At 32.3% G+C, this 21,584-nt stretch overlaps 3 protein-coding genes across 3 annotated transcripts in view; 1 reads left to right on the top strand and 2 right to left on the bottom strand.

Annotated features, from left to right (window-relative positions):
• Positions 1–2,035, top strand: part of LOC111055634 (titin) — a 56,306-nt gene extending 54,271 nt beyond the window's left edge. The window contains exon 33 of the mRNA XM_039422728.1: positions 868–2,035. Within this exon, the coding sequence (XP_039278662.1) occupies positions 868–941 (74 nt within the window). The 3' untranslated portion in view covers positions 942–2,035. The remainder of the gene's footprint in view (positions 1–867) is intronic.
• Positions 2,036–2,484: 449 nt separating this feature from the next.
• On the bottom strand, positions 2,485–9,080 carry LOC111055630 (pancreatic triacylglycerol lipase-like). The gene is made up of 5 exons (XM_022342858.2): positions 8,229–9,080; positions 7,236–7,352; positions 5,818–5,923; positions 5,298–5,419; positions 2,485–3,116 (listed from the first exon to the last, which is right to left on the bottom strand). Exons 1-5 carry the CDS (start codon positions 8,740–8,742, stop codon positions 2,986–2,988), a joined length of 990 nt encoding a protein of 329 aa, XP_022198550.1. The 5' UTR covers positions 8,743–9,080; the 3' UTR covers positions 2,485–2,985.
• A 2,798-nt stretch (positions 9,081–11,878) lies between these two features.
• LOC111055636 lies at positions 11,879–21,539 on the bottom strand. Its single transcript, XM_039423165.1, has 6 exons — positions 21,304–21,539; positions 19,995–20,173; positions 16,681–16,828; positions 15,458–15,646; positions 14,106–14,320; positions 11,879–12,434 (listed from the first exon to the last, which is right to left on the bottom strand). Exons 1-6 carry the CDS (start codon positions 21,418–21,420, stop codon positions 12,290–12,292), a joined length of 993 nt encoding a protein of 330 aa, XP_039279099.1. The 5' UTR covers positions 21,421–21,539; the 3' UTR covers positions 11,879–12,289.
• Between the last annotated feature and the right edge of the window lie 45 nt (positions 21,540–21,584).

The raw sequence follows: 21,584 nt of genomic DNA, 5'->3' as shown, positions 1-21,584 counted from the left end.
TATTAACTGTCTTCAGTGATCTTCTAGAAGTATTATATTGAACTAAATTGATTTATTCATTATCTCCAACATATTTATAACTAGATAACTATATAAGTTGCATGGTCATGAGTGTATCTAGTACTTGAAGCTGGAGGAAATATCCGTAGATTAATTTAATTTTCTTACAAATATCTTCAGTTTTGAAATTGTTTGAATTCTGAATATAAATAAGATTCAAAACCAATCCTTAGCTTTTGTAGAACTCCATCAGTTTATCGACTTTTTATGACTTTTGTAATATCTAATCCTTGGTAAATCCTCTAGTCTTTCAATTTCAATTTTTTTCTACCACCTGGTCCAATCGTTTTTCCCATTTATCATTACCTTCCTCCATCCCATCCTTTGATACCTACCTTCTATTCACTTTTTCTGATACCTCCCTCACACTCTCAAGAATGGAAGTTTTCCTAGTACATAACCATAGTTGGAAAATCGTTTAATCTCCCCCTATATTTTTCACCACAGTTCTTTATTTGGTATATTATGATTGTTGTTATTAACTTGCATTTTATCTTCTTGTAAATGAGTGAATAAATAAAATTGAAAAAAAATTACTTTACTTTGCAAAAATATAATAAACATTTTCGTGAACACACTCTATCAAAGTATTCAAGTATTCAAGTAGAACTCTTCAAGATAAAGTAGGCTTTTCATGAAAATCAACTAGTTGGAATAGAATCTGATCATCAGTCCTAATACTTACTAGTCTTTCTAAATTATATTTGTGATTAAGCTCTTGAAAATCTTTTATTGGAATGTTATATTGCACTCTTACTACTTTCTTGCTGTAAGACGGAACTTTAAAGCTGATTATTCATTTTTCAGAAAGTCGTTTTTGCTTTGAGAATGTTGGAGAAGAAACAGCTATATTATCGTTTACGAAGCTTCGATCAATATGAATCCCACTGTAAAATTTGAATATGGGACTTTCATTCACAAAGTGAACTGTAGTGATTAATGAGTATACGGAAACGGAAAGGCTGAACGTTTTAAAAATTGCGTGCTGGTTGGATTTTTGTTATTTCACGATTTTGGTGCACGCTTCAACCCATCTGGTAGTATGTTATCGAACAGTGAAATCGGTGTTCTTCAGCGGTTCGCTCAACAATAGAAAGTAAGTCAATTTTGAAGAAATTTTAACCTCCTGACTTTCATTAATGCATCTTTAATTTCATTTGATGAATATTTGGACAGCTTTCCGAAAATGCAATGTAATGTTATGAAATCACCAAAACAAGTTTTCCAGGAAATCGTCTGTTTTGGGATCAGTAATGAATTTGAAAAAATCGATTTTATTAATAATTATCTATTCGGTTGAAAAATGTTGTTGAAGTTGAATTTTTTCACTGAAATTCGAAGTTTCATGGTTTGCTACTGTTATTAATATCGCTGGGAAGTTTTGCCTTTGATCTTTCAATCAATTTATATGAAAGGTTATTGTTTATGATGGACTGACATTGGTGTCTTTGGTACGCAACTTTTTATCTGTTCATCCTCGAATGATGATCTAATCCGATTTCCCTAATTCAGTTCTCTCAACATAATGTAAATAAATTTATAGTTTTAGGTCCAAGGTTTTTTCACCTTGAAAAGTTTTGTCAAAAGTAGGCTACTCTTAAAAGTTTGTAAATCACTCTCATTGTGCCTTAATGGTTTAGAAAGTGTAAAACCCTAGAAAAATTGATATTTTTTATAAGTAGAATTTTTAGACAACTCAATGCATTTTATAACAATTACATGCATTATGCATGTTTCTTATATAATTATAGCTTAGACTTTTTGTGTATGTTGTATGATTGATTCTCGCTAAAGATAGACCAATAGAATGATTTGTGTGCATAATTTATCATGTAAATGTACAGTGAGCTTTTTATGTCAGTGTGCAATTTTTATAGTATTAGTTTAGAATGGTCTTCTCCATTGTAAAATACTGTTCATGAATTGCTAAATTTGTTATATTTCTTGATAATAAATATTTTTTAGTAACAAGAAACTGTTTTCAGAATGATTTCCAAGGTACTTTAGTACTTCTTATTACATTGATAATTTTGTTATTTATTGGTAATTCATATTTTCAAGTAAGTTAACAAGTACTTGTTATTGCGGTTTTCGAGAAGTATATAGTATTTTGAAAGAATCGTGATCTAATGGGTACTTCTTTCTTGATCCCGGTTATAGAATTCCAAGATTAACTTTCAAATTATTATCCACTTTCACATGATTCACTTTCAAATTATCTGTTCCCCGTAATCTGTTGATGTTTTATGTTTTGGTCAGTGCGCTAATAGGATTGAAAATGCAATAATCTTAAATGTCATATCATCTAGTACCGGTATGTGTCTGCCAACCATTAGTGGAATGGGTTCTATTTTTACCTGTTTTTATAGGCTCTCTTTTTAAACCTGTCACAAATGAAAATGATTGTCTAAGAATAATATCCACTCTTGAAAAATGTTAGCCTATATATAATAAAATTCTATAAGCATTTTTATCCGTAATAGACATCCACTACCAACTAAAATATTACTTCACTATTAATACACTTTTGCGCTCATTTCTTGTTCATTTTCATCATATAAGATTTTTGCAATATTTTGAAATTTGAATGGAGTTACTAATAAGGTTAGTTTTGCAATATTTTGAAATTTGAATGGAGTCACTAATAAGGTTAGTTTTGCAATATTTTGAAATTTTAATGGAGTCACTAATAAGGTTAGATGCTCAGTACATGTTGATAATAATAATACGCGTATGCCTATATAAAAATATTTTTTCATTCAAAGTTTAAAAGCACGTGTAAGCAGTATGAAACTACTAGTTTGACAATGAAATGGAAAATTTCAATTTTGATTTGAGGAGTTCAGTGCTAAAAATATGCAGGTATCTATTTTGCCATAATAATTCATGATTTTCAACCAAAAGTTTGATAAATATCTTGATGATTCATTGAATGTTGGATCGGTCAATATGGCTGGATTGCTGCCTTGTTGGATAAGATGCACTTGTCGAGAAAAAGTGGATGTTGTTTTCCAGTAGATATTCTATCATATTGTCGTCTGACTCCTGTTCCCACACTGAAAATGTATATCGTTTTAAAATTATATTTGTTATAGAAACAATAATTATTTGTTTTCGAAATCAATTCAAATTCATCAGTAAATCATCCAAAATATAATTCAATTGCGGTATAAATATAATCAAATTGATGTAATTATAATGCAATAATTATAGTATTATCAAGTAATGGAGGAAGGAGGATATTCTTTTTACAAGAGAGAAGTTAATGTTATTTCCAATTTGTTGAAAATAATAGTGTGTTAGAAACTATTTCTCGTTAAACCTCTTCACTTCTGCTGTAGAATCTGCAATAATTGACAGTTTTCTGAATAAACCTTAGATTAGTTCTAAATTTTGATTGTATAGGACGTAATAAGACGTATTCTATGTAATTCAAGTCAGTTACGCTCTCAATTGATAAACCAGTTCAGCTCAAGATGTGGTAGGTGTTGCAATGAAACCTGGTTTTGTTATTTAAATTGATTTTGAACAAAAATAGTGGTATTGACAACATCAACGTCTTATTCGTTTAGTTCAACATTTGTTTCAGCTATTTTTTTTAGGTTCATAATCGTCTTCAATACAATCCGGAATAGTCCTACTTCTGAAAAACCTATTTGCTTACGCACACACACTCCTACACTTACAGTTACTATTTCAATTAATTTTCAAAAATTGTTCAAATAATTGATGTTTATCTTTAAAACATGTTCACATCTCCCCAAATATATACATGTAATATTGAGTGGATGTTGTTTTCTATGACAAAGTACTTATTAATAATTACTTATTTAAGGGTGCGCGCATAGTGAGGAGGGTAGAGGGAAGCGGAGTAGAGGTACCTCCTATAATTGACCGAGCGAAGTGAGGTCTCAAGCTGCGTACAGATTTACGCGCCGCGAACATGAGCAATTCACTTTTAATCAGCTGATTATATCTGTATTTTTACAGAAACGGTAAGATACAGATTTTTATTTTTTTTGTGTGTAGTTGAGAAGTTGATATTGTGGTAATTATTCAGTAAGATACAGATATAAAAAGCTTGGCATCAGCTGATTAAAAGTGAATTGCTCATGTTCGCGGCGCGTAAATCTGTACGCACCTTAAGATTAAAGTCGACGGTTTGGCATTTCTGTTTAAATGTTTATATGTTGCGCATTTACGGTGAAACGCGTCAATAGATTTTCATGAAATTTGACCGGTATGTTCCTTTTTAAATTGCGCGTCGACGTATATACAAGGTTTTTGGAAATTTTGCATTTCAAGAATAATATAAAAGGAAAAAGGAGCCTCATTCAAACGCCAATATTAGAGTAAAAATCAGACTATAGAATTATTCATCTTAAATCAGCTGTCTGGTGGACTATAATACTACCCGTTCAAAAACATCGAACATCTTGAAAATGTATCTCTCCATCAACGTTAGTAGACAGTTGACTATAATACTACCCGTTCAAAAACTTCGAACATCTTGAGAATGTATCTTTCCCCCAACGTTATAGACAGTTGCAGCCAGACCTGATAACAGCGCTCACACTCACACTCCGGGACAACACGGTACGATAGGACAGAAAGCTCTATGTTTATTAAGGATTTTTTCTAGACATTTAAAATTGATAAATTATTTATTAATTTTTGAGAAAACATAACAACAGGTCAATATAACTTACTGAGCGCGAGGTCTACTGTTCACAGAACTACTAGTACAAATACATTTCATGCTATGTGGCGCCCGCATAGTAAGAGGTCCAGGTAGATGTACAACTCTTCCATAACACACAATCTATTTGTGTTACAGTGAGATACCCCTACCATGCTTCGATCTCTTCCCTCTACCTCCACCAAAAAATCAAATAAAGGTTTTTAAATGGCAGCTAATCAATCAATCCACCTCTTCACAATGCGCGTACCCTTACTAATACTTCTAGAATGAAACAAAATACCTTATCAAGCACATTATTCAAACAATAAACAAGGGCATAAATTTCTGTATATAATCACAAATTATTATATTTGTAATATAATTGTTTATGCAATCGATGAAAAACGGATTGCTATTGGCTAATTGAAACTAATAAAGATGGAAGTGAATAATCAATATAAGTAATCATAATTAGCAGCTAATCAATATTTCAAAAATATAATTTGGGTTTTGTGTAATAACTATAAAAACTGATATCTAGTGAAAATGAGCTCACCACAATAAGGCGCTGGGAATTTTGTTTGTACATAAAACGTTCCACGGCCTGGAAGCAAGCTTGTGTACTTTCCCATTTCTTGGCATTCATCAGGGGTGCATGGGTTTAACTCCGGGAGAGGTCTGCAAATTGACATGATGTTTGTTTGATCATTGGTAGAACTTGAAGGATTTGAATTAGTGATTGTCAAGGAGTTGAAAGTAATATTGAAACTCGCTCGTGGCTTATGAACTATCATATTTTTCCCAACAGTTGGTCGTGAATTTAGAAGTTTTCTAATTTTTGTAAAATATTTTATTTATACATTAGATTTGTGGATAAAATATCATTTTTACTCATTATGAATAGGTTATGTTGAAAAAAATTTAGTGTTGTTTGCTACCTATTGTACGATTTTCCTGAAATTATAAACTATAATGATAAAGATAAATATTCAATTTTTCACAACTCCCACACTTCATATAATGACTCTGGTTGCTATTATTAGATTTACTTCTGAATAAAACTCAGGTAGGCCTACCTAAAAGGAGTCCACTTTCTTGCCCAAAAACTGCAATCCGTTTTCAAGGCTTCTATGTAGTATTGATGTGCTCTCCTATGGTTGCATGAGAAGTAATCACCTACGACTAAAATTACGTTATTGTTATTGATTTATGGGATTAGCAATAATTCAAATGATGATAAAAAATCACGAACATGAAGAATGGAAGTAATTATTAAAAATTACAGTTTAAATTGTAATTGATAATTAAATATGAAATCTGCAATTGACAAGTTGAATATTTATACAAAATCTTCTTTCGTTCTTCAGAAACTAAGTTATATAGTTATATTTTATCAGGAACCATCGAGAGTGAATAATTATTGTCCCAAACCAATCGTGTCTCGAAAAATGAAAAAGTTTACTAATTCCTCAAACTGAAAAATTATCGAAAACAATTAATTTTCAGCCAATAAAAACATTTTTAAACTCTATTTCAATATCATATTACTCACGGTAATATACTGCCGAAATTACTGTATCTATTCAAGAACATAAATGTATTCAATGAATAAAAACTTGAATTTTATTTTAATGTGTTACTCACGGTATTGCTGAAATTGCTGTATCTATTCAAGATCATAAATGTATTCAATGAATAAAAACTTGAATTATTAATAACGACTGGTGGTGCTCCATTATGCTTTGATTGTAAGTTACTTGAATGTCTTAAGTCGACACTTGTCAAATTAATAAAGCACTAGTGCTAGAAAACTCCAGATGAAAGTTTAGAGATTTAGACATGAGAAAGTTTCCATGGTGAGATTCTTTTTAATTCAAATTATAATTCATTTATTCTTGTTACATTTCACAAAAATGCATAACAAAGTCAAAAGAAAGTAAAAAATAACAGAATTGGCTTAACGTGACATCATAAATTTGTTAACAAGTCATCCTTACTATATGGACAGATATCGACAAGTAAATCTTTTCTTAAAACAATGAATCTGTCTTCTTTTAGCATTCCCTATAAATAAGATCATTATTTCCCACTTAACAAATGCTGACCGGTGGAATTTCATTATAGCTCAATATAGGTCCTAACTATGGTTTACTTTTTCTAGTAAACAAGAAATCTAGTATATGAATGATTTAAATATTTTTCTTTGCAATTTAATTTATCGGTAATACTATAATAACAATAAGAGACATTCTCGAAGTTTGAATAATAATATTGTTGAGAATTAATAATAATTATGGTTTTCACTCTTTGTATTTATTGCTACAAAATAAATTATATGGATAATTTATTTAATAGATCATATTTCAATAAATTAAAATGTATCAAGCTAGTTCAATTTATTCAAGGAAGTGAATTATCTCACCTGAGTGAGATCAATGTAACAATTTCATTCATTCATGCCAGTCATAAAAATTAATATTCTAAAATTATTCACCTTGGAAGGGTGCTGTTAGTATGCTGAGTACGCTTGGATAATGATGAAGATGCTCCATTATTGTTTGAAAACAGCCCGGTTGTTGTACTCCTCCATTTACAAAAAAATCAACGTCACCTGAGTATTCATTAAACAATATAAGCAGCAATTAATGTATTATTGTGAAATATGTTCTTCAATGCATTGATATAATAATTAAGCAAGAATAATCGAAATAAAACGAATGCATTTTAGTCACATCAATGGTAATAAAGAAAAACGCTTTTCAGTTGATATAAGAAACTCTTGATTCTACTAGTATTCTGTTTATAAAATTTTGAAACATGATTTCCCTACCAAGCAAATAAAATAAACAACTCATTGAAAAATTTAATAAAGTTGACAATTTAAATAATTGTATTTGACTGCCTAACTTGGCATATTGTAAGCGCTAGTGCAGTTCAATTAATTCCTGCATTGAATGTAGAAGAGTTAGATAAGTTGAAAAATTACTACCACCTAATTATTTTTTTCTGGAAACTTAAAGCTGGAGTTTTTCTTATACATGTTGCTGTTGTGCTGGTGGACGTTTTTTTTTTAATATCAATCTCAACCTCACTATTCCTACTGCTTTAGTGATTCTTTTTCTCACTACTCAATATTTTTCATCCAAATCAATTTTATCATTCATATTATACATTTTTTTCAGTTAATTTCATATTCTTTATTCTATAATTAATCTGATGATTTGAAATCCATCTAAATATGAAGTACCCGCTTTACATAGGTACTCTACATCAGGGCTTTACTCCTCAAATTTTAGAAACACCTTTAATAAAAATAATAAATAAGAGGCTATTTCCAGTTTATCTCTTTTGGAACCCATAGTAAAAATTGGCTCTCATAAGGCCTCAAATATTGTTTTGAGTGAACTTTCACTATCGTCCAATTCTACATATGGGTAATACGTATATACAACTTTGTGAAGTGAGGAGTGTCATAAAAATAACTCACCGGCCGGCTCAATGAGTCCGAGTCCCAGATCGGGAAGAAATGGCCTGGCGTCAGTGTGAATCACATCCACAAAGTCAGCATCGGTGGGATCAATCCTGACATCGGGGTGAGTCCCCTCGAAGCCAGGCTGAGCCGGGTCGAGGCCGGTCAGATGAGCCACTGATTTCAAATTTACCGCCGCGTAGGACATGGCGTGTGCACCGAGGCTCTGACCAATCAGGTGTATCCGTTCCCTTGCCGCCAAACTGTTATCCAATAGGAACTGAGCAACTCGAGCGATCTCGGCGCCCACCACCCTTGCATTGGCTGCGGCCTGCGCGTAGTTTATTGTCCTGCTGCCGGGCGACCAATCACAAGCTATCACGGTGACGTCACCTCTGATCAGCAGCGCTTCCTCCATCTCTCCTATCCAGTTATTCAGAACTGCACTCCCGAAGAACCCGTGTGTAACGAAAACCACCCACTTATCCCAATCAAAAAAACTAGAATCTATTTCCAAGTTAGGCCTCGTCATTAGTAGTGTTCTATTAGCACCAGTTAGCCTATTACTCAAGTAAAATTTCACATTGATCGTTTCTGGGCTGCTGGGAAGATAATCGGTGTCGTTCCAGGGGTATTCCGTAGAGTAACATCCCAGTTCATTGTAGCATACTTTTCTGGGCGGTTTTTTGACTGGTGGTTCCACTTGATTCTCTATTCGGTCAATGTCAGTAGTTGTGTTATTAATGCTACTTATATTCTGAGATATATTATAAATGCTACTGATATTCTGCGTTGAGTTATCAGCGCTGCTGGTATTTTGTGCTAAAGGAAGCAACTATAATCAAGATGTCATGGAGAAGGCTAATATTGCTATGCAGCAGCTCAATAGATGGTTTTATGATAATTCCTTGAAGCTTAATCTAAGTAAGCCAATTTTTTTTAAGTTCTCTATGAGAGGTAATGAGAATGATCCAGCTATTGTGGGATGGGAGTGTCATGCTATTGATATGACAAGGTTTCTGGGGGTTGAATTGCAGGCAAACTTGAAATGGGATAGTCCCATAGAGAAACTCCAGAAAAGGCTTTACCATGCTCTCTTTGCTCTGAGGACTATCAAGTCGAATTCAAATCTCAAGACAGCTCTAAGGTTTTACCATGGGTATTTTCTTTCACTCATTAGTTATAGTATTCTGTTTTGGGGCCTGGGAGAATTCCTGTTTGAACACAAACCAAAATATGCAGAAAAAAGCACTTCGGATTTTGGGGGGGGGGTCCAACTTTCTCCTGTAAGACCATATTTAAAGCACTCCGTCTTACAGTTCCAGCGATATACTTCCTTGAAGTTGTTTCGTTTGTGTACAAAAACAAAAATATTTTTAATACTAACCGAATATTTGTCATACTTATGAAACACGAGGTAAAAATACAGGAATATTCCAGTTCCCTATCCATAGACTGACTCTTCTGGAAAAGAGACCGTATTATTCAGGACTCAAGTGCTTTAATTGCATTCCAGAGGATATAAGGCTGTGTAGCAGCTATAATCTATTCGTATCAAAGATAATTAGGACACTGGTAGAGGTTTGTCCTTATACCATTGAGGAGTGTTTTAGAGCATTCATGTGACTCCATTCTTAAAATGACATGTTGTATGCCACTTAAGCTCAGAATTTGTGGCTTCAAAAAACAAAAATATAATAATAATAATTTCTTTGACAAAATCACCACATTAAGTCACATTAGAGTTACTGTGCTGAAATATTTTAAGTCGATTTCCAGCAGTAGTATTTGTAGTATGCTATAAAAATAGATAATAGAGTCGATGCGTCAATGATCAGCATTACGATACATTCAAGTTGAATGAATGATTCAATGCTCTAAATACTGCAAAATTTTATTGTTAGTGCTGTATTCTATTGATGGGGCTCTTATTAAATAGCATACATATTCATACCGAGACGGTTCGTATATGACGGTTCGTAGCACATGATCGGCAACGGTATTCAATTTTTTTAGTTTATATTCTGCAAAACAGATACTACAAAATATTATAATCGTCACAATCACAAATATAATTCAGCAGTTCATCCAAATGAATTTTTTCTCTTATTTACGATGTTTCTCTATATTTTCTATGTTTCTCTTATTTAACAGTAATTATTTAGCCTTCTGTTATCCACTCTATAAACTTTCACTGTATCAAATCAATAAAATGAGATAAACACTACTTTCACATTAGTCATCAATTCATTAATATTTAGGAAACGAGTTCATGTTCAATAACTTTTACATCAATGTTGAATTTTCAAGTACCGGTAATATATAGGTAGTATTCAGGTAGGACTCTTTTGGACTTCTTTTTATCAAGTAGGCTGAATGATGGAGTCGATTTTCAAAAAGTATAATCTCATTATTTGGTTTTTAATGATACATTAGAAAACATTTTCTATTATTAGTCAAGTGAATGAATATGCAAGGGCGCTTACGAATTTCATTCAAATTATGGAATGGTGTATTGTTCTATTAAGGCTGTTCAGTACACTTTTTTATTATTTAAATTGGATAATCTTTTTCAATTTAATTGTTAAGATCATTATAAGAGTGAGAAAAAGTGGCAACTGGAATTTTTAAGTGGTCTAATAAGCGAGTTATGGGTTGTTGAAGTGCTAACTTTGCAGATTCCGTTTTCTTTCCAGATCATAAACGGTTTCGACTATATTAACAGAACTTCTCTTAAAAAATCAAAAAATATATCCCTCCAAACTAAAACATTTTATTCCCCGTATCGTTCATACATAAAAAATTAACATTTTTTGTAAATTCGATATCTTGTTTATTTTGGCATGAATCGCGAAAAAACGCATATTAGAACAAAGCCTTTGATATACTGAATGTATAAAAAAAAACTGCTTTGGAAAATTTGAAACCGTTTATGATCTGGAAAGAAAACGGAGTTAGCACTTCAACAACCAATAACTCGATTATTAGACCACTTAAAATTTTCAATTGCCACTTTTTCTCACTCTTATAATGATCTTAACAATTATATTGAAAACAATTATCCAATTTGAATAAAAATAAAAAGGTGTAGCGAACAGCCTTAAATCAACAAATTAATAAGCCCACCAAAGTGAAAAAAAATATTGATACTCACCTTGAGAGTAAATCAATGTGAACGCACAAGAAAATATTATAAAAGTTAGATACTTTGATGGTTTGTTGGTTATCATCTGCTGCTTTATAATTGCATTGATAGGTTTTCCAAAGCGAACTAAACTTTTCTGGATGGCTGTTAGTTGGGAAACGACTGGAGAATCAACAGCCTTATCCCCTATTGTTGTGTGTGATTAAAAATGCTTCTAGTTCATTATTCGAAGGATTATTCTTTTGTTTTGAGAACACTCTTCTGAATACTCTGTTCTAATTAACACATTCGATGACTTCTTAATCAATTCCAACAAAACAACTGAGATGAAATAACTCTTCTAGGAAGAGAATAGGATTTGATTTGAAGAAAAGACCAATATTATATTTTCTATATTATACAACTCTTGAAAGTTATTGGTTGCATATAATTCAAGTATTAGGCCTATCGCAATCAGATAGTTTCAGTTCATTAAAAAACGTTTTATTCATTGAATTAGTTTCTTTGATATTCAGTTCAAGTTTTTAATTTTTCTCCGATAAATTGTATAAACTTCCATTCCAGTATTACTAATCATGAGAATAATGTGTTTGAAAAACAATAAAGACTAATTCTAAATACGGTATTACAAAAGCAATTCCATAAACTGCTGGCATGAGTAACAAGGTATAATAAGGTTATATTAATATAATATATGAGCATACACGAAAGCATGCTCCTGTAAAATATTAATTTTTATTTAATTAAAGTGGATTTTTGAGAACGTTTTAAGTCTCTTCAATTATGGAAAAGTTCCACAACATCAACATTCACGCTACAAACTTAATTATAATAAGGTTCATAAGTTGAAACTTCCATATAAAGTTTTCTAATCCAATTTCAAAACATGTAAAAAGTTTCAAATGCTCAATTTATGATTCCCATAGAAACGACTTCATTGTGTCATAGAAGGCACGGAAATCGCGCTCTCTTCATTGGATTCCTCGCTCAATCTTCTGAAAAGCCCCTTTTCCAATAAATAGTCTGGTTTCTCGAACTGTGGGTTCTTCTCCAGCCACTTACAGTACTCTTTCACAGATCTGAAAATGTAATACAGAAAAGGTACTAATTTTTGTCTTGAAACCTAAATTTGTTTATGCCGAAAAATATGAGTTTCATTAATTTAATTTTCTTTCAGTTTTTGAGATGTTTGAGATCAAATCTTGGAGCTTTAAGAGAAAATTTACTTGCTTGATTTTAGGCTATCATTCAAAACTTTCGTTTCCTTCAATCCAGAGCGAAAAATTTAAAAAATACTATTATTTTCAATACTCTATTGTAAACAATATTAACCAGCAAAAGAAAGCTCTAAGGAAAAAGTAGTGGAAGGTCGCCGAAACTTATTTGAAGTTTAGTGTATCTAGCAAAGTATCAAATAGGTAGCAAATTCCTTTTTTGTTCTGTATGAAATAATCATGATTTGTCTTCTGTCTCACAATTAGATAGTTTACATACTATCATGCTTTTTAATAGTCCATTCATCTTTATTAAGGAATTACAATATCAATCAACCTCAAGCCAAAATTACTTTCATTATAAAATATTCTAATTACAATATTTAATTAAATATACTGATAATTAGAGTTCACATAAAAAACAGTTCGTGCCGTACTAGAAAACTTCACAACTAGACTGTAAACTTCAATAAATAATGTTTTCACTAATCACTCGCATTCTACAAATTAACAAAGCATATGACACTAATTTTGCCGACCGTTCAAGATTTCTTTTACCGATGATTTATTTTCCATGCACCCTACTGTATGATTATATAAAAAACATCTATTTAGATTCAATGCCAATATTTTTACTTTCCTTGCCCTATTACCATTAGGTAAGGAAAGTATTGCTTTCCGAAAAAAATTAAGCTACCCCAATTTATAAATTTCTATACGTTTCAAGGTCCCCTGAGTCCAAAAAAGTGGTTTTTGGACATTGGTCTGTGTGTGTGTGTGTGTGTGTGTGTGTGGTGTGTGTGTGTGTGTGTGTGTGTGTGTGTATGAGTGTATGTGCGTCTGTGTACACGATATCTCATCTCCCAATTAACGGAATGACTTGAAATTTGGAACGTAAGGTCCTTCCCCTATAAGGATCCGACACGAACAATTTCGATCAAATGCGATTCAAGATGGCGGCGAAAATGTTGTCGAAAACAGGGTTTTTTGCGATTTTCTCAAAAACGGCTCCAACGATTTTGATTAAAGTTATACCTGAAATAGTCATCAACAAGCTCTATCAATTGCCACAAATCCCATATCTGTAAAAATTTCAGGAGCTCCATCTATGCAAAGTTTGATTCTAGATTATCAATTATTATCAGACTTCAGATACAATTTGAACAAAAAATTTCGAGTGGAGAAGATTGAGAATGAGAATCTCTACAATTAATGTCCAGTAACATTTTCACCTAAAATTAAAAATAAGCTCGAAATTCGAGAAAATGTGATTATCCAATTGCAAACTGTTAATTCTATTAAATGATTCACTATGAAGAGATAGCAGACCTCGTGTTTCTCCAGCGTTATTGCCCTGTCACCAGCTGGCTCAAATCTTTGAATAGTAGACTTGAGATGCGCGGTAACACTAGCGTCAGGTGATGAATTTTCATAACGGCAAGGAAAGTTGTATGAATGCGCCACACCAGATTTTTACTATTAATCTTCACTATTTCTTTTTAGTATTTATCTGTAGATATCATAACATCAACCAACCTCAATTCAGTAATGCTTTTGAACAACAGTGAAAACGTGGTCAAGTTATCATTGATTGTTTTTGTGTCGAACCACATGCTGGTGGTGTGATTACGGGGCGGGTACCATTGCTGGGACGGCAGCAGTCTCCTTCCGAACGCCCACTTTCTCACGCCTTTCTTCTCGGCTTCAATGTCCCACTCGATTTGTCTTTGCAATCCTTTTTGAAAAGCTCTCTGTAAACGATTATTAATTCATATATTTTATAAAATTATACAAGTATATGTGACTAATTCTTATGTTAAATCATAGAGAAAAGATAGCATAAGAAGATATCACATGGTTTAGGTTGTGATTGTTTCAAATTTGAAGCCGATATTTTGTTGACTCAAGCAGATTACTGTCGACTTATGTCAATTATTACTTTTTGGTCGGGTGAGAGTATAAGAACACCACAGTATAAGAGACTACCAGCGTCACATAGCTTCACGAAAAATAACTACTAGGACTACCGACTTGAGTTATAACAGTGAAATTTTGAACATAAACGCACTTTTCCATGGGACTCTTATACTATCTTTTCTTTGTGGTTGAATGTCTTGTGTGAAGGTGTTAGTTGAAGGAGAGGTACTTAGTGCTTGTTTTATCGTACTTGAAAGTTGAATGAACTTATTCTGCCATCTGTAGGCCTATATGGGATACAATATGCGTTCACATAATTTTCCATTATTTAATTACTTTTACTGGGTGAATCAAGTGGGTAGAATTGATATACAAAATTTAATAGGCCCATAGGTTCGTGTATCTTATAATATTCCCATCGACCCATACCAACTAACAACAATTCTCGATGAAATGATCAATTAGTTACTTTGAACAGTAGGCTATACAATTATATATCACTTATTTACTTGGGCTACTTATTTGGGCTATACAATGCTGTATATCTGGCCCAATGGTTCAAAACATCATGTAAAACGCCTATAGCACAATATCGTTCTTATTTCACCTTAATATGGAGAAATTCCACAATATATCTGTTCATAGTGTAAGTTATATTGTCAGTACCGTATTTGGTGTAATTTACTTGAACATTCAGAAAAGCAAAATAAGATTAATATCTATACCAAACAATTTATTAAACATTTATAGATAGAAAAATCTTTTGTTAATCTATCTTTGCGTGAGTAAATTAGTTCAATGGATTTGATCAAGTTTGCCAAGTTTTTTGTAAAATTTCACAATACCTACTACCTACATATTTTCTATGTCTTTGTATACGTTTTGGATTACTGTTGGAAGGTGGAATTCGATTCTTCATTGGATTATTGACTAATAGTTGCAATAAGTGAACATAAGAAGATATTGAATACCTCTGGTATTTGAACAGCTTCAGCTAGATGATGCGATACGACCGGCCTCTCTCTCATCTGTACGCATATTGATCGTGCGGCAGGATTTTCCAATCCGATTTGAAACAGTTCTTTTAAAATGTCTTCATCCATACTTGTCTCCTCCACCCCACCCAGTCCTCTCAACCAGTCACAAAAGTCTTTTGCTATCTGAAAAGGTTGACTCCTTGAATTAGGAGTTCCTGAAGACATGTAGGCCCGCCGCAAAGTAGACCCACGCTAAAAATCCACGAAAAGCAACCCACGCCGTGGGATGTTTTGTAAACCATTGCTAGGCTTCTCCAGACATCTGTGTAATGATAATAATACATGCAATCACGGTATATAATTTATATTTTCATCCAAATACCGTGCATGCAATGAATAATCCACTTGTCAGCTGATTTATTATGATAAAAATATAGCAATGGTTTACAAAACATCCCACGGCGTGGGTTACTTTTCGTAGATTAGCGTGGGGCTACTTTGCGGCAGGCTGTATTGTCGAGATTTTTTTACTGTACTCCATTGCTCTTAATGACGTTGATGTTTCTGATATTTTTCAACTTTAAAAATTGACAGTAGTGCTGTATTTTTGTCTTTTGATATAATTGTAATATACTATTGTTGAAAAATTGATAAGATAAACAATAATAAGGCTCATAATTTCTTTTATTTGAATCATTGAACAAGATTCTGTGTTATTCTTGTAGCCTATTTCTCTTTCAACTGAAAAATTTATATTGATTTGTTGATATTATAAAATCTTGTATTAAGCCTGTGCAACTATTATCAATCAAATAAAATTCATCATTAATTTCAATCAAAGAGGAGTATTAATCATTGTACAAATACTGTATTGGCTCTTGTTCTGTATAGTGGAATCAATCTGCTATGAAAATATCAAGCTATAGTTAGTATGATACCATATTCAACGAAAACTCTTATTCTTAGAATTCCATCAAACAATACTAGAAAATATGATAGATCTTTCATTAATAAGCCTGCAGCTATTATGAGTTGGGTCTTATTAATCAAAATAAATTGAAAGAAAAAATATCCGTACTTGGATACTTGTAATAAACTAGTATTTACATTTAAAATAGAAGTTGTTCTTGAAGGCTGATGTATGTAGATTAATTTTCATGTTGAAGAATGTTTCATTTCCATTTTATTTTATTAGTTTTTCTAAGACAATAATTTACCATGTTAGTGATGATTTCTCCTCTTTGTGAGAGAGACATTTCGTTTAATTTATCTCCACTGCACACTTCTTCTGGCCTCCAAACTGCTGCTTTCTTCTCGGGATATTGTAAAAACCTCACATAGAAATTCCTATTCACATTCTCAACTCTGAAAATTCAAAAATTCTATGCTAGCACTTATCTTATTGATTGATCACATCACATCAAATATTACTCTTCAATGTTTTTTCCATTACGAACTGCTTCTTAATAATCACTTTTTAATACTTAAATTATATAGTCCAGTCAAATGGTCGTTTTTCAGGAAACAGCCCCGAAAGAATTTTTCTCGACGGTTCTATATGTATTTTGGGGCACTGAATCCGAATCTGAAATTTGCTGACACGCCAGAGGGCGGCTTCACCCCCAAAACCCCTAAAAATTTAGGACTTTTTTCAATTTTCCCATTTTATCTCGTGAACCTTGAGTTTCTCAAGAAAAATCATTCTTGACAAAATTAAAGAGAATAAAATTAATAAATAAATTGCGTGGTCGCGCAGGATTCTACCATTTTTGGTTCCGGAGCTACGAATTTTCAAAAAAGGGGTATTTTTTAAGGGGTTTTCAAAATTATGCAAACCTACCACTTCTTCTACCCTATACAACGTGGATATTTTGCTAGTATAGATAAAATACCACACCTCACGTGAAAGAACAATTCATTATAAACAGGATTCCTTAGGAATTTTCGAATTTAGTAGTGGGGGAGGGGAATATACCCAAAAATAGAAAATCATCTCCTACAGCCAAAATACAAATTTTTCATTATAATACCTTTTCAAGGCCGTAGAACATGTAATTCTCTTTCATTTGAGACCAATCGCTAGTTTCTATCATGTGTCTTCCTCGTTTTAGAGACTCTTGAATAACAGTAACATCGCAGAAAAAATGAGAAAATGAAAATTATCATTTTTTCAATCAGCTGTAACTTTTGAACGGTACTGAAATCAGGAAAACGATTCATGGGAGCGGAAAGAGGAGAAAATTCTCTACAACCTTGATCACTTTTTCAATTTTTTATCTCAAGTGTTTCACAAGATATGCAACTTTGAATATACAAGACTGGAAATGATTAACGTATCAAAAATTTTTCGAATATTCAAAGTTGCGTATCTTGTGAAAACTTCAGATAAAAAATCGAAAAAGTAGTCAAGGTTATAGATAATTTTCTCCTCTTTCCGCTCCCTTGAGTCGTTTTCCTGATTTCAGTACCGTTCAAAAGTTACAGCTGATTGAAAAAATGATAATTTTCATTTTCTAATTTTTTCTGCGATTTTACTGTTATTCAAGAGTCTCTAAAACGAGGAAGACACATGATAGAAACTTGCGATTGGTCTCAAATGAAAGAGAATTACATGTTCTATGAGCTACGTTGCCTTAAACCCATCTTGCATGACTGTTTATTATCATAAAACTGTCAATACTGTGAAAATGAGGAAAATATCACAAATTTCTTAATTTTTTGAATCAAACGTATCTTACCTCATGATTATATTTTTACGAAATTCATTTATCTCACATGAAAGAGGAGATTCAGTTCTTCAAATCAAGACCAAGTACCATTTTTTAACATTTCGGGTTACCGAGATACACAGTTTTGAATATAGAAATTGGTCATTTTTCTGTGTATTTAAATAGAGGATAAAATACACTAAAAGTGGATTTTTTCATCAAATTTTAATTATGATACATGATTTTGAACCGCCTTGACGAGCTGAGAAGAATGAGCTGTAGTACGAGGAGATCTGATCATTCTGTCAAAAGTTATAAGTGTTTAAAGTTTTGATCCTTGACGTATCCTTATGACGTACCCCCCACTAGGAAATACTGAAATAAAATGTTTCTAACGGGTGATTCTCATAGAAAATAACCCGCTTGAGATGATTTCAGCCGAAATATGTATTTTTTTGTTAGGAAGGCCTTGAAAAGGTATTATAATGAAAAATTTGTATTTTGACTGTAGGAAATGATTTTCCATTTTTGGGTATATTCCCCCTCCCCCACTACTAAATTCGAAAATTCCTAAGGAATCCTGTTTATAATGAATTGTCCTTTCACGTGAGGTGTGGTATTTTATCTATACTAGAAAAATACCCATGTTGTATAGGGTAGAAGTGGTAGGTTTGCATAATTTTGAAAAGCCCTTAAAAATACCTCTTTTTTGAAAATTCGTAGCTCCGGAACCAAATATGGTAGAATCCGGCGCGACCACGCAATTTATTTGAAATTTTATTCTCTTAAATTTTGTCAAGAATGATTTTTCTTGAGAAACAAGGTTCACGAGAAAAAATGGGAAAATTGAAAAAAGTCCTAAAAAAATTGAAAAAGAGGGGGTGAAGCCGCCCTCTGGCGTGTCAGCAAATTTCAGATTCGAATCCAGCGCCCCAAAATACATATAGAACCGTCGAGAAAAATTCTTTCGGGGCTGTTTCCTGAAAAACGACCATTTGACTGGACTAATAACAAAACAGTCTGATTTGAATCAGAATTCAATCATACTGCTATGTCGTAATTTAAGTATTCAAAACTTACATAAATTAGGCCTACTTATCATAATTTGAATACATTAGTTGATATTACTTAATATATTCAAATCGAATTTATTCTCCTCAAAAGATTGTATACAAATAATTCAGTAAGTTGTACATAACACGGAATATGAATAAAATTCACAATTTAACAAATGAAGTTTATCAAGAATAACAAGAAAATATCAAAGTTCATGATAGGTGTTTATATAATAAACTCCTTGTTTTCACTCACATGTAGCAAAAATGCCAGGTATTTTCTTCTATCCTGGACTCATCTAGATGATAGATACCATAATATGAATAAATTTTAATCATATTTTTACACTACATCTCTGAGAACAATAGTTTAGGTATTTTCACACCTAAGGTAGCGTAGTTGGGAAGACGTAGTCGACGTATCTCCGCTGATAATCGGTTCATCAATCTGTCCATTTTATACCAGCATAGCAGCTTAGATTCAACATTGGGAGATAAGACGGCTACGTCTTCCGAAGACGTATTTCTAGCTACGCTACGCTAGGTGCTGTATTATTTTTGAATAATTTATGAGATTCTCAATGAACCCATAGGATATTTATTTATTTTTTCATATCATTGTTCATTGTTCAATGATGTTCACTGTAGTTTATTAGAATTTATTCATTGAAAAAATGTCTAGTAAACGTCATCTGTTTATTTAAATAGTAAAAATTAATATCAAATTGCTTTTGATTCTTGATTCTATCATTTCCTCTGCTAACTTACATTTTTTGGTCAGGTAGATTAACTTCCATGTCCCAAGAATCTTCATCAGTAACTATTTCTTTCTCATCATTGGTAGGAGTTTCCTTTCGTTCGTTCTCGTACAATCTTTCAACCAGCTCCTGAGCATTACTTTCTTTTTTCAAGATTTTCAGTATATCTTCGTCTGGTATTTCTTTAACCTGAATTGAGGTTTGAAATTATATTCATATTTATTACAATATATAAAACCAAGAATAACAATGGGGTGAATAACAACTCTTCCAAATTGAAACCTCATCTTCCGACTTCTTGCCTTTTGTAAATGAAATGTAATTGAGATAATAAAAGGTTAAAAATAAGCCAGTTATGTGAAAAATAATTGCTTTTCACTCGTCAGAGAAGGAAGGCAACTTATTCTTCAAACATCCACTAATTTTGATGGGTTCCAATTTTGGATTTTTATGATGCTCGGGATTAGGCCTACTTCATGTAAAAACCATTATTATTTTTATTATAAGTAGAGTTATTAATTCTTTATACGTTTATGATGATTAGAGTTTTTATATTTCTCTTCATTCAATAACTACATATCGGCGACCGAGATTCGCTCTGGAGTACAAATTAAAGCATGAAAAATTTATTACGAAAGAAGAAATTATAATAACATTCATACATAAATGTTCCATCTAATAACAGTAAATTGAGATTAATTCCCAGAGGGATGCAAAAATTTCCCTCACAAAGGCCCAGTTGCACAAAAGCCGGTTAAATTTTAATCCTGATTAACTTCACGTGAACCAAATCAGAGAAGACCATTTCAAAAAGATGGATCTACTGGAATTAATCAGGATTGAAAATAACCCGGCTTTTTTCAACCGGCACTAAGTACCTGATTGAATGATTACAAAAGTTCAACAGCTGAGTCATAATTTTGACTCGGTCACACACACATGAACTCGCTCACTCACTTCCATCACCAACAGACGACAAAATAATATTATTATCAGATGTTTTTCCAAGGATGAATAATAATGATCCTTTTAATGTCCTTCAGCGAGTTTTTTCAGGGATGAGACCTAGTGCAATCGAATCTTTATATTATAAACCTACTTCGGTCTGAATATCGTGAGAATCGTTAAAGCCGTTTGATCCGAGATCCGGTGAAATACAAACATATAAACAGAAGTTGCTCGTTTAATAGTATAGGATTGTACGGTATAATTTGCTCAATGAACAACTTGTTGAAAGGTTTCTAACGAATGGGAAACAAATGAAATTTAGGTATTTTTACTTAAATTTACGATTATTATAATTCTTATGGAAGTTTTACCTCTACTGCAGCTTCTTCTGTTTCCGAGAAAAAATCTTTCCATTTCTCTTTTGTGTATTTCGATTCAATATCGAATAATGTAGGCTCTACAATACTTTTTATACACCTTTTCTTCATCCTACTAGCAAGAGTATCACTACAAAACAAGTTTATTTGCAGTGTTGAGTTATTTATTATCAATTATAAAGGTGTTCACTGTATTCTTTTGTAAGAATGATCATCAAAAACACGTATCTAGTTATTTTGTTACCAAGCAACTATCTTTGATCTGTTTGTTGGGT

This window comes from Nilaparvata lugens, chromosome 3 (genome assembly GCF_014356525.2).
Source record: "Nilaparvata lugens isolate BPH chromosome 3, ASM1435652v1, whole genome shotgun sequence".
Lineage (NCBI taxonomy): Eukaryota > Metazoa > Arthropoda > Insecta > Hemiptera > Delphacidae > Nilaparvata > Nilaparvata lugens.
This window is presented reverse-complemented; position numbering and strand designations above follow the sequence as displayed.

Excerpts from the sequence above, each read along its gene's own strand:
- LOC111055636 (XM_039423165.1), bottom strand. The coding sequence starts at position 21,420 with ATGAAGAAAAGGTGTATAAAAAGTATTGTAGAGCCTACATTATTCGAT. Across the intron at positions 16,829-19,994 it reads AATCTACCTGACCAAAAAAT|AGTTGAGAATGTGAATAGGA; the intron begins GTAAGTTAGCAG and ends TTGAATTTTCAG. Across the intron at positions 14,321-15,457 it reads AAGCTGTTCAAATACCAGAG|AGAGCTTTTCAAAAAGGATT; the intron begins GTATTCAATATC and ends AATCGTTTACAG.
- LOC111055630 (XM_022342858.2), bottom strand. The coding sequence starts at position 8,742 with ATGACGAGGCCTAACTTGGAAATAGATTCTAGTTTTTTTGATTGGGAT. Across the intron at positions 5,924-7,235 it reads ACTAACAGCACCCTTCCAAG|TCGTAGGTGATTACTTCTCA; the intron begins GTGAATAATTTT and ends ACGTAATTTTAG. Across the intron at positions 5,420-5,817 it reads AGAAAGTGGACTCCTTTTAG|ACCTCTCCCGGAGTTAAACC; the intron begins GTAGGCCTACCT and ends GTCAATTTGCAG.